A 14,171-nucleotide genomic window follows, 5' to 3' on the forward strand; every position below is an offset into this window, starting at 1 on the left:
ATAAAACCATCATAAAACATTTTTTATAACATTTAAACATTTTTTAGATTAAAAAAAATATTTTAAAACAATAAAATATCATCAAGAAAACAAAACTTTAATTTTTTTCTTTTTTTTTTTCGGCAGGAAATTACCAACGACTTTGGAAATTACTCTTTCGGATGAGCAGTAACTGCTTATTGTTGTCATGGCGACTGCACGCGATTTGAAAGATGGTAAGTTACATAAAATAAATGTTTACTTTCTCATACAAGGTTCAATGAATAGGATTCAGTAATACATGATATTTTGTATTCAGATAGTTAAAAGCTTATTGCTCTTCACAAATAATGCTTTTGAAAAATGATTTGTTTTCGGAAATTTAATTTATAAATTAGTTTGGATTTTTTTTTTTTTTAGTTATCCAAAATTTATGGAAAGATTGAAAAAGAATCAATTTTCATAATGCTTGAATAAGTAAAATATTTTTAATTGTGTTCTTTATTAATATAGCTCTCTGTGTCTCTGTCTATTCACAAATTTAAACTAGCTTTGCGGCTGTATATACATGCATATATATGTGTGTGTGTGTATATATATGTAAGATAAAAATATGTAAATAAAAATTATAATTTAAACTGACTGTAACCCTTTAATTCTCTCTGTGTGTTCTAAAACTCCTCATAACACCTCTGGATTGTGTCATTTCTAGATCATTCCATCTTGCATGGCCTGTGAAGTTTTGATGACATAACTCTGAGAACTGAAACTTTTCTAACATAAACCAACCTTTCTCTTAACAGACTTCCATATTGGATAAATGCAAAGTTAGTTTTCAGCTCTGTTGCTGCTTAGAAGCTATTTCATTTCGCTTGTGCTTTATCGTACTGCTAACTACGCCTTTATTAAAAATATGGTACTCAATACAAAATTGTGGATGCGTGTTATGCCCATGATCATGTGTGATGAAAAATATGTTTTTGGTAATTAGTCTGTGTCCAGCAATAAATATTATGTTCAATCGATGACATCTGTCTACAAGTCTCTCCTTCGAGTGTCATCTTTCTAATTATGCAGCAGTCTCTCCAAGTCATTATCACATAGATAGGTAGATATATATGTAAGAACCACCCATCACGAAAGTTGAAAACACATTAATGATTTCTTCCCTTAGTAACTGAATCAGTTTTTCTTTTAGTTATGAAAAAAAACCAATTAAAAAATCATAATCTATTTTACTCTACCAGCATACATTTATCATGTCCTTTTAATTTTACAATGCTGTAGTAATAAACTTAATTAATGGTGCACTCTTGATTAAAGTTTTCAGCTTGCAAAAGACAGTTCTTGTTAGCCAATAGGTATGCAAAAAACTGAAATGGTAAGGAATATTTTCACTGTCAGAGCCAATGAAAATGCTTTCTTTTTCTTATGATGTCATTATTTTTAAATTTTAAATCAGATTAATGATTGAGCAAGGTTTGGCTTTTTCATGATGTTGGGTTCCAGTACATCCAGTGTTACACACATAGATTTAAGTTTTTTTTTTTTTTTTTCCTGCTTTTTCTACCAATGCATACAGCAATCTGTTCTTGCTAAATTGCTAAAATAAGATGAGAGAATTGCACAAACTTGCCATTATGAACATCCTTGTCACCAAAGTTCTGAAATGAAAAGAAAAAAAAGCAGTGTGCGATAAGCAAGCCACTTTATACTCTAGATGTACAGAAAGCTATGATTTTGCTAAAGATGAAGAAAGCAGCCATTTGCAGTCCACCATTATGCTAAAATTCTGAAGTTCCCATAGCTGAGATCATAATTTGCAGTCACGCTGGTAAACATATCTAAAGTAGGGGAAAGCCATCTAGGCTATATGAATACCTGCCACACAAGTATTTTGGACAACATTGCAGGTTGCCACATAATACTTTTTAGCTATTGGTGCATTACCTCATCAAACAATTTTTTAAACTTTAAGTGGAGTTGTAGGTTTATACAGTACTGTGATTTCACTATATGAACAGTAACACTAAACAGCTTCAAAAATGTAAACAGCCCTGCAGATTTTTGTTTCTATTCATAAAAATTTGTTAGTCCTATAAAGTGCTTCATTTTATTATTATTTATGAGGTGAGCAGTGCTTATAAACCATTAAGATAAGAAACATATGATTTTGTTGTCAAGACTACTGTTCCTTCTAACTAACTGGGGAAACATCACAGAAATACTGAGTGGGAACAGGGAGCTTACTCAAGCTATGTTTGTGTGTGTGTAGAATAGACAAACAAGTTAAGAAGGGTTAACTTTACCCTTTATTTCTTGCAGCATACAGGTGCTCCCGCACTTCGGAATACAGACACCAACACTTTTGGCCAAAAGTGTAAAAAAAATAAGGAATATTAATAACTAACTTAACTAAATAAGAATTAAACTTAAATGCATCACAGAGACTATTAACGCAAAAATTGGCCTTTGACACTGCGTATATAGTGGACTAGATGCAAATGCTACAATATGCCTATTACATCAGTGGGAACTAAGTTCAGCCCTAAAAGCACACACGAACTGACTGAAAAGCACGCTCGTTGCAGGACAGCTCTTTCTCTTGGCTAGAAGCCACATTTTAAATACCTTTTACCAGGGTGTCAGGGTCATGGAGTCAGAATCGGAGTTAAGCATATTTTGGGGTAAAAGGAGTTGGAGTAGCTAAAAACACGTCGACTCCAGTTTTTGTTGAAAGTTTGAATTTGAAACGAAATTAAAGTGAATTACAAATCTCATTGGTAAATTTAGGTAAGCAGCAAGAACTCCCAAAACTGATGCCATTCTTAGGAAGTGAGCAGGAAAAGGAGTTATTATTGATCGCGCAACATGATGGAGAAGTACATATTTGATGATATGGTGGTCATTAGAATTAAGAACATTTTCAGAAGATGTAGATAACCTTAATGTTTCACTAATAGAAAGATTGTGAAACAATCTTGTAGAATTGGAAACTCTTCTTTCAACACCGTATATAGCCACAAGAAAGCTACAATCTGAAGAATGTCAGAAGATGTAGATAACCCTAATGTTTCACTAAGAAAGACTGTGGAACGATCTTCCGAAGAATTAACAGGAGGCAAAAATTGAAGAATGTGATGTTCGTTCTTCCTGAAATAGAGGGTTTATTGCAGAAGGAATCATTTCTTCAATGAAGAAAAGAGAAACTAGTTTGCAAGACAATAAAATCGTGCTGTGTTCAATATATGTAGATCCAAAACCCCGAATTTTGTTGAATGACAAACAAATTAAAAAGGCAAAGAAAACAATCTGTGAACTTTTATAAAGAATGAAATTATTCTCAGAACAACTGGAGTATTCAAATCAGGACAGTCAAACTGCAGATATTGCAACTGAGTCTCTATCATCTTCTTCCACTGATAGAGTCCACTCCACTAATCCACTCTATCATCCTCTTCCACAAAATCCTTCTGAGAATTTGAGAAATATTTGGATAATATTGAAAAGGCTAAGTCAAAGCGAATAAAAATAAATAACCAAGAGCCTTTAGATATAAAAATGAAAAAATATAAGCGAGATTTATCAAATCGGATCTTTGGTCCTCTAACAAAGAAGTTATACTGTTTCTTAGAAATTACTAATGCTAGTGTTTCCATTTCATAATAAATGCTAATTAATATGAAAAATTTACTATGCATCAATTTTCTTATGTAGCATCTATTACTTTATATTTTAAAAAATAAGCTGTAACCCATGTGTATATGTTTACATATATATGAGGGAGTCAGAGTCTAAATTTCCAGGAGTCAGTCATTTTACCTACCAACTCCACAGCCCTGCCTTTTACACTTTACAACTCATTACCATAAAAATCCTACTCTTGCTTATTCTGGCCAGAATTGTAAAATAAGAGAGGATAGCAAAGTTTAAAATAAAATAAACATTGGTAAAAACACAAAATTGCTGGAAGTTGGTGATTTTTTGCAAGATTTTGAATAATCAGAGATCAGTTTTTTTTTTTTTATTTTTTTTTTTTTTTTTTTTTTTTTTAATGCATATTTCTGATTGATTTGTCTACATCTTAACTGAAAAATTGTTTTTCCCATGGCTCCCAGATATTTTCTTGGAACATACACTTAGATCCTAGTTCACAGTCTTCTAAGGAAATGGCAAATTTCTTGTGTCTGTCTATTATATGCAATTCTATACCCTAACAACTAGGATGTTTCATATGAGGCGTACATATTTCACAAAATATGATATATAAATTTGTAATCAAACTGTTTCTTTTTTAGACATTGCACTGGTTATGTAATTTTAAATTGTACTATTTATGTAATTCTATATTTCAGCCCTAAAGGAAGCTTTATCCAAATCTGGAGCGCTGTCCGAGATTAGGGCAAGATTGCGTGCTGAAGTTTTCAGTGTGTTACAGGATGAAAATGAACCTCCTCCACCTTTATCAAATGAAAATTTAATGATCAATGAATTGATCAGAGAATATTTAATATATAATGGTTATTTGTTTACAGAATCAGTCTTAGTGGCAGGTAATTCAATTTTTGTGTCATGTCATATTTAGCTTTTTAATTCATTTTTCTTTGCTCATAATCCTTGAATAATTGTTTTAAGGAACTCATAGTTATTATTTATTAGAAAATTTTAGTAAGTTTTAACCATTTTTTAGAATCTGGACAACCACAGTTTCAATTAGAAAGTGAATTTCTGAAAGACTGGTTACGAGTTAAATCCACTAAAGGTGCTGAAGAACTGTAAGTTTTTCATTGTTTATATATTTTATTGCATAACCAAAACCACATTTTATGTTTAAGAGTATGTGCGTCAAATACATATATGATCTATACAAAGCTGACAAGCCAAATATTTAAAATTTAATTTTCATTTTTTAATAAAAATGAAAACTTTCTTAACAAAACAAATTTTTTAAACTAAACTATTTTATCTGATATGTATAAGCAGTTATAATAATGACAAAAAAGAAAAAGAATTAAATGAAAAAAAATTAATACATACAGAAAAATACATATATTTGTATGTAAGCAGTCATAAACTTCTTAATTTCTTACTGTAACTTTCAGCTTCATGATGTTCAAATTTTAATAAATTTTTTAACCACATAGAAAAATTAATAGATCCATTTTATTACAAATTGTAGATGCTTATTGGACAGTCTGGCCTGTTTTAAGATTTATTAATTTTTCTGTTTCAGGGAAAGCTGTTCACATATAAATGTATTCCCCAATAAAGCAGTTATTCTTATTGCAAAAATTCATAACTGAGGGTATTTATCTTTTGACAACTACCAAAGAAAGTTAATCATATGTGTATCTTCAAATCTTTGAATAAGATTTATATTACCACATAAATTAATTAGCTTTGTTTGTAGATTTTGTATAATGTTACTCGCATTAATTTTTAAGGCAATGTAATTAATGTAAAATTGAATTCAAATTATTAAAATCTGAAACCTTTCTCAGATTTCTGACATAATAAATAATGTCATAATAATGCTAATCAATTTACAGGAAATGTATTTGTGGATTACATTAAATTGCTTTGAAAGCCACCAGTTTCAGACCACTGATTTCACCCTCCATGAAATATTTTCTTCCATATAGAGTGAAATATAATTGTTTTAATGATATTTTCTGGTAAGAGATGGAGAACTATACTTTTTCCTATACATATTTGAAGATCCAAAGGGAGAAACAATTTATATTTAAACCATTTCATTGACAGGAATTTTGAGAAAATTAATTTTTAGTTTGTGTAATTTATATGATAAAGAAAATACTGTTCTAAAATCAATCAAAAAATTCATAATAAACTTTCATTCTTTATTTAATAAAATTTGTGTTACAAACAAAATGCATATAAGGTAGAAGAGAAATAAATTTTAAAAAAAATTTTAGGTAACTAATATTCTTTTTCTTCTGTTAATCTTGGGAGCACAAATCTTTTCACTGTCATAACTGGCTCTTCCTCAAATGAAGCTCTTTTTCCATCATTTTAATTTTTGGATCTTGAATTAGTTTTTGAATTTTCTGTCCTTCATCAAGTTTTTCCCAGTATTTTCGGCAAGCCTATCTATCTGTACTTTTGATGTAGCACAAATAAACTTTTCTCTAAATTTATCATATGACACTAGATTGTTTTGTTTCTAGTGTACGTGTCATATAATTTTGTGATTGTACTCTTCCAAGCAAGTATATTTACCTTTTTTTTTTTTTTTTTTTTTTTTTTCTTTCTTTCTTTCTTTTTTTAGGGAATATTGAGACTTTTTCCCCTTGAAGGACTGACGAACTTAATTATTTTAGAAATACCATAATTTCCGGAAGAAATGCCGTGGCGCTTATGTGTTTAGAACTTAAATTTTCAGCGGGTGCGCCGTTTCTACCCATGAGGCACTTAGGTGCACTAAAAAAATATTTCCTATGTCACTTTTCATAGTTTAAATGACCTTGTTATTGTACATAGTTCGGATGACTTTGTCATTGTACATAGATTGGGGCTGTTCCCACACAAAAGACCACTCAGTTGCTTTCTGCGAACTTTATTTTGTTCACATTCTTTCCCTTGAACGGGCCTACATGCCTTATTCACCCTAAATGGGATCTCAGAACAATAACATTCTTCCCTTTTTCAAATCAGCATTCTCATCAGTTTGAATAGTCTTTCTTCTCTGTCATTTGATGAATCTTCCAGGACCCTTCCTCTCTCTACCAGTGCCTTTTCCATTGTAAACCTACTGCAATGTTTTTCAAAGGCGAACACCACCTGTGTTGCAATTACGAATTCTGACGTATTCCCTTCAGCACGAATCAATTTTTCTTCGCATTCTGGCAGATACAAATTCCATCAGTTTGGGTACAATTATTTGTTGGATAGTTTTTTAAGTAAGAAGGGAGCGGAAAAATTTTGAAAATGGCACCTAAACGGCACAAAAGCTATACTGCTAGTTTTAAGCTTAATGTAATTTCACGTGCTGAACAAATTGGAAATAGAGCAGCAACTCGAGAGTTTGAAGTGGATGAGAGATGCATTCAACATTGGAGAACTGAAAAAGAAGAACTTAAAAATATGCCACTACAGAAAAGAGCCAAAAGAAGTGGTACTGTAAGGTGGCCGAATGTAAAGGGCGATTTTGCAAACTGGATAAAGGAGCAATGAGAAAAAGGAAGGGCGATTTCGACTGTAAAAATTCACTTACAAGCAAAATTTATGGCAAAACAAATGAACATAAATGATTTCAAAGGAGGGCCTTGCTGGTGTAGCAAATTTATGAAAAGAAAAAATATTTCTGTGAATACTAAAACAACAGTCGAGCAACAATTACCAATGGACTGGCAGGATAAAAAGGCATCTTTTCTAAACTATGTGACAGATATTATTGACAAAAAAAACTTCTTCGGTCACAGATAATAAATATGGATGAAGTGACTTAGCTTTCGACTCTCCTGCAAACAGAACCGTGGATGAAACTGGTGCAAAAACTGTATCTGTGCTTACGAAAGGGCATGAAAAGAGCGTCATTTACATGTGTGTTAGCTTGTGCCACAAACGGTGACAAGCTAAAGCCAATGATCATTTTTAAACTAAAGACTATTCCGAAGGGAGATTTTCCTAATGACGTAATTATTTGTGCAAACGCGAACAGCTGGATGTGCGAAAGAATCATGCATGAGTGGCTCCTTAGATAAAGAAACTGTAAACCAAGAGGATGAATGTGACGATCTGGAAGACTTTGATCAGAATTTACTAAATGTTTTTAATTCAGATAGTGAAGAGTCAGATTTTGATGGCTTCATATGATGTATAGTTTGCTGTAATTCCTTTTGTAAGTAAAATTTAAAATTTCCTTTTGTCATCCAAATTTAATATTTCATTGTTGCAACATTTTTTATAATATAGTATGAGTGTTACAAATATGGACTTCTTTAGTGGGTAAATATAAGTATATACTTGAACGTAAATATATTTTCAACATTTCTTACCGTTAATTTATTTTTGAGTTATAGTTTCATGTCATGCATTTTTCTTAACTGATATGCCATATATCAGGACATAAGTCAAGATTTTGTGTCTATATGGTCCACGAGGATGTCACACATGATTTAATCTATTGCAGTGTTTACGCTGATGCGGCATTTCTGCTTAATTTAAATTTTTTTTCTGCCATGTTTCTTGTGTGCAATGTTTACACTGATGCGGCCTTTCTTCCGGAAATTACAGTAGTTTCCTAAGGAATTGCATATTTTTGATTTGTATGTTTTCCTTTGAAGTTTAAGAATACTTTTCCATCAACAGAAAAAGCTTCTGTTATTTTTTCCCCCAATTTTGTGACGCCATGGAACGAAGCAAATGCATTTATACAAACCTACATATTGTTACATTGGTAATTACACTGGCATGGCATTAGAACATCTTAGAAACAGCACACTTGATAAGAGTAAGATGCATTGTGTATTCCCAAATGAATTCTTCCCTCATTTCCCAAATGAAAATGGCATATCAAAGGTAAATATGTTTTAAGACCAGCAAGATAATTATTTTGGGTATTATGATTCCCAAGTTCATTAAAAGTTTCAAGAATTCATTACTTTTTACTATCACAAATGAAAGAAAAAGTTTGCACTTATAGTCTGGTCCTAACTCACTTGTGGTTGGTTTCAAAACTTGAGGATTCTCCATTTTCTTCTGGTTGCGGGCAAAAAACTCGACCACCAAATTGGAACCTTCACTGTAATTTTCATTTTCTATGTTCACAAGCATTAGATGAAACCAACAGGTTGTACAAGAATAAACATGAATAAGCCTGATAAAGAAAGTTGGGCATAAATGCCTCTTCTGTCTTAATGTGTGGACAAAAATTATTTTCCCCAGTATGCAAAATCTTTTCTTGTTTATAGTTACAGGCACAAATACTTTTACTTCTGTTTTCATTTTCAATAACCTCTGTCACTTTCTTCACTATCGGAAGCGAATTATAATGATGAGGAACTTGATTTAAATCATATCAAAGGAGTACATCGAGATAAAATACTACATTTAGTAAGGAATTATGAGCCAAATAAAATAAAAACATCTGCCCTGAAGATAAGGATAGTGCTGACAGATCAACTTCCAATTCATTGCGTGCCGTGGCTTTTCTCCCCCCCCTCGTGCCACAGAGCAGCGTGAAATTGATAAACAGATTTTGGATTTCAAAACATACTTTTGCTTTGTAGATCCTTTACATATTAGTAAATATATATCGGAAATTCTATTTGACATAATCGAAAGTTCAAGCTTACTTTTATAACATTGCTCTAACAGTTTGCAAAAAATAATAAGCCGGATCCAATTCGAAGATTAAGGAACAATGCAATCTGCAACATTAACTGAATTAGATAATTTTAGCTTAGCTTATACTGTCTATTATACATTAAACGTGCAAGTGTAAATGTATTATGCGCTTGCGCACACGTATATTCGCAGCCATAAAGGTCTTACGCGCACGCATAAACGCCTATGGACGCATGCGCAGAAAGTTTGTAGCTTTGAGGTCCAGATTATGGGTGTCCAAATTAACGACTTTTGACTGTATATATAATCTGAAAGGTTTTGGATTTTAACAGTTATCCAAAAGAATTTGTTGAGGTTCTTTTTATGCTCTCACTGAGCTCATTAGTCTACCAAACAGCTGTTATACTCACTCCTACAACCGTCCCCCTTTTTTGTCTTTTTAGCTTTATTATTATGCATAATTTTCTTCGCACTTACACCATATACAATTTTAATAGCAGCATAGCAGTATATGTTTAGAATTCTTGATGCAGCATTGAGTGTTGGCATGCATTTTTCTGGTTCCCCCAACCCTAGTCTTTTCGTTGTTCATCATATCAGTGTTCAGTTTTCTTACTAAGATGGGTTTACAAAACTTTTTTTTGTCTCTTTATTACTGATGTTTTGTCTGTTAAATTTATTAATTAAATATCATATTCATTGCGTTTATGCCACATGAAATTCAGTTGAATAACAGAATCACAAAGTATTTAAAAATAGCATATCTTTAGAATTTCCAATATACAGTAGCATGCACTGGAGATAAAAATATTTTATTCCATGCTGTGTTACCACGGCTTGCTTTGAAATCATTGGGTTTGTTAATCAAAAATTCAATAAAAGTTTTACAAAATATGAAATAGATAATAAGCAAATTCAAAATTCGGGCTTCTAGGTGCCCATGTTCAGTTGGAGAACTACATTATTCAAAATTTGATGGCTCTAGGTAACATTGTTTTTTCACAATGCAAGAAACAACATACAGATTCATGTAAATTTATCATTATTTAATTTCTTTAAATGTAATACAGAGTGATAATATTTGGTAGCAACAATTTGAAAAGTGATACAATGCATTTGAGTGTTTCAATGCAAAATGTCATTTTGAGACTAATATCCCATTCAGGACTAACATCCTTTTGGGCTAAAAAAAAAAAAAAAAAAAAAAAAATTAGTAAACAACACTGTGTCTTTACATGAAGGGCCCTGAAAAGTTCAGTTTAAGTGAGAGTCCCACTTCATAAATTTACTGTTGCTAACAACATTCTTTAAAACTGTCTGATTGCTTTTCTTCTAATATTCAGTAATTTAGTCATCAAATTCATCTCAATTGTTGTAGCTATTATTCTTGCATTCATCTTATACTGTATTCCAATTGATACTTTTGTAGGTCTGTCCCAAAAATATTTTTTGTGGTTGTATTGAACTTGATTGTGAAATCTAAACATTAAATAAAGAATTGTGCTTTCAATTTAACAACCATGAATAATTGTTAGCCATTTAAATAAGGAGCTGCAGATATAGTGAAAAGAATAACTGTGATATGCTTAATAAAATGGATCACATTGTAATAGAATTAGATTATGAAAATTTTGGAATTTAATAAATATTCTAAAAGTTATTCAACCAGTGGATGACAATACATTAATCTAAATCTTGCTTTCAATTATATATGAATGGCTCCAGTGCCCCCCCCCAAAGTGCTTAAATTCCAGCAGTCATGAAGCTTTTTATTTCTTTGAAGCTGTGATTACTAAACAACCAGTCAGGAGTTCTTGCATTTTGAGCTGTCAAATCACGAATCTCATTATAAGAGGAGAGGAAAATAAGAATAAAAATATTGCTGTGAATTAAAAGGTTTTCTCAATGAAATAAAAATAAACCAAAGATTGCATATTTAAAAATACATTACAAAGTCCAAAATCCAGAATGATCTAATATTCAGACCTCTAAACCATTATCAGTATTTTTTTCACAAAATCTAAGAATGGAGACGCTGATACTCAAACAGAATCAAATGTGCCATAAAAGCAATTTTTCTCCTGACTAACTGAGATTCCTGCATGTTGCTTTTAAACACCTGTGAATGTATAACACTGTGGCCAGGCACAATACACTGATTGACATTAGTCATGAATATATTTTTGTCCCTTGAGTTGTAGATTGGGGTTAACATTATTCTTTCTGTTCTAAGTGAAGCCTAAAACAAACCATATCCTCTCCCCTAGATTTTCAGTGCCAGGATCTGAGTGTATAAAAAGAGCTCACATAGTTTTTTTTCTTCAGTGCATTCAGAGAAGGAGCTTCCCTAAATTTTAAAATGACTCGTCAAAGTCCCAATGATTCTGGATCTTGGACTCTAAACTGTATATAAAATACTTAATACTACTGTTTGCTGAAAAGGATAATTTAATATTGTTACGGTTTTTTTTTTTTTTTTTTTCTCCCTGACAACAGTTTTACGTTATTTTCTTCCTTAACATTCATAGGGGTTCGTAGATTTGGAGTGAATAATGATGACACTTGATGAAGTATCGAAATACACTTCATTTACCAGTATTGTCAGGACAGCTCCACATTTTACAGTCGTCAATGAACTACTATAAACACACTGACACGATCAGCGACACAGCCTTCAGGTTATCAGGCTATCACGCTGGAGACAGCTTCACAGCAAAGCACTAGAGTACAGCTCTCGACTCTGCTTGGTCGTTCTCGGAACTCCACATACTCACGAGACTCTCCACACTACAACTCACTATGCACTCGACGATACACAGACACAGCTTCCGACTCTTCAGTTCAGTTGTTCTCGGAGCTCAACACGCTCTCTCGACGATGCACTAACCGCGATACACTAAGAGACTCTTCAATGCACTCGGCACTCGCTGCCCGGCTGTCAACTCGATTGACTCGCTAGACAAGACACCAACTCGATACTAACTATCTCGCACTCTAACTGACTGCGGACCAGCAGGGTTTATATAGCTTTCAGCTTGGGTTCGAGAACATTGTTGGCTAAACCGGTAAGAATTTGTTCCAGAAGGTTCTCAATCCATCCATAGCATATCGCCAAATGGGTGATTTCTTACCAAATGTGGCAACCCTAAAACTGCTTTGCAGGGAAGCCATCTTACCACGCCTGTACATTTCATAACAATATTAAAATAAAAGCTTAATAAGTTATAACATTTTAATTTGAAAATTGATTATTCCAACTTGATTCAGTTAATTATGATTCTACTGAATGAAATGATTTATGGATACTGTCATATTATTTGCCTACTCCTCCTGCAAATTCGCTAATCGTTGGTGACTAATTCTTCACCAACTAACATGTAAAAAACAGCAGCCATTTATAAAAAAATGCAGCCATGTTGAAAATTAAGAAAAATAATCATTGTTCTGAAATATCCTTTTTTACTTAAATTTTCAGGCCACTTTTATATGGACTGATAGCAAGTATTAAAGAAGGTACCAAACCATCAGCATCCTCAGATGTGCCTGTTTCATCAACTCAGACATAGAAATTTAGATTTTGTATAGTTCTGATTGTGTATACAACTAATATTGCTTTTTTTAAATAAATATTTAATGTCAATATGTTTTGTTTCTTTTTTTATGTAAATTAGTATGATGTTACTTTTTTATGCCATTGAGTATGACAAGTTTTTTAAAATATTGAAATTGTATTGAATTACATACACACACTTGCTGAATGTGGAAGTTGCATCATTAAAATTTTGTGTGTTTCATTGTTGACTGATGTTATAAGATCATACAGTTCTTCATTTGTCGTTTTTAAATTAATTCCTTGACTTCTTTCACATCTAGAAATCCTTTGCTTACAACTGCTTTTTAAATTTTTATGATTTCTTTGGCTTCATTTTCAGTTGATGAAATTCCCTTAAAAATTCCTTGATAATTCCTGACCAGAGCTAATGGCTGTAAGCATTAAATGGTGAATTAAATTCTAGTTTTGGACATATTAAATGGAAACAAATAAGATGGCACATATATGTGACATCGTGGCTCCACAAATCCATGCTCGGCAAGGATTTACTCTGTTGCAATTAAAATTTGCTTCAAAATATTTTATTACTGCTATATTTATAATCAATTTAGGTAGTATCCATGTCTTAAACCATACAGTTAATCTGAAACACAGATATTAGATATTAGGCTGTCAAATAGCAGTTATGATATAACACAAGAAATGAATTTTGCATGAAAATTATTAGAAAATTTAAAATTTAGGATAAATATAAACATTAGAAAATATTAAATCTAGGATAATATTGGGCCGAATATGAATTTTTTTTTAGAGGAGTGACATGCCATGTATGTAAATTTTTATAAGTTAAAATTTTAAGATCTCTATGTACATAAATAATTCATACAATTATTATTTTGTAAAATTTATTTCATAAATTATCAAGCTATTAATTAATCATTATTGATATTGTGAGGCCTTTACTATTTCAGTAGACACCACTTAATGTTATCATTCTGATATTGTTATCAAATTGCCGCTCGTTTGTATAAAGTATTCAGTTGTATATAAAGTCCCACTCATTTGTATACGAAAGCAATTAAAAATACTTCACTTATTGTCATCAACAATTTGTCAATATTTTAAAGCTGAAGTAAATTTTCCAAATAGGTCAAAAAATAGATTGTAAAAATTGCCAAGTGATAAAAAAAGATTGTCACCAAGTAAGGTATTCCACATGTATTGATACATGTTATCTTTGTAACCAAGTAAGGTATTCCACATGTATTGATAAATGTTATGTTAATTAATTATTACAGATATTTGTTAATAGTACCAATTGACTTTTCCA

General features: G+C 31.7%; 1 protein-coding gene across 1 annotated transcript; it reads left to right on the top strand.

Moving 5' to 3' along the window:
- The first annotated feature begins 123 nt into the window (after window positions 1–123).
- On the top strand, window positions 124–12,928 carry LOC118189047 (centrosomal protein 20-like). Its single transcript, XM_035359583.2, has 4 exons — window positions 124–215; window positions 4,335–4,532; window positions 4,670–4,754; window positions 12,764–12,928. The coding sequence occupies exons 1-4, from the start codon at window positions 188–190 to the stop codon at window positions 12,852–12,854; spliced, it is 402 nt and encodes a 133-aa protein (XP_035215474.1). The 5' UTR covers window positions 124–187; the 3' UTR covers window positions 12,855–12,928.
- The last annotated feature ends 1,243 nt before the right edge of the window (window positions 12,929–14,171 follow it).

This window comes from Stegodyphus dumicola, chromosome 2 (assembly GCF_044657685.1).
Source record: "Stegodyphus dumicola isolate Sdum_Otavi_A_Nest chromosome 2, ASM4465768v1".
In the NCBI taxonomy this organism is placed as follows: domain Eukaryota; kingdom Metazoa; phylum Arthropoda; class Arachnida; order Araneae; family Eresidae; genus Stegodyphus; species Stegodyphus dumicola.

Bases quoted from the DNA above. Each gene is read 5' to 3' on its own strand.
- LOC118189047 (XM_035359583.2), top strand. From the start codon at position 188: ATGGCGACTGCACGCGATTTGAAAGATG. The intron at 4,533-4,669 runs GTAATTCAATTT...ACCATTTTTTAG, and splicing joins AGAATCAGTCTTAGTGGCAG to AATCTGGACAACCACAGTTT. The intron at 4,755-12,763 runs GTAAGTTTTTCA...TTAAATTTTCAG, and splicing joins ACTAAAGGTGCTGAAGAACT to GCCACTTTTATATGGACTGA.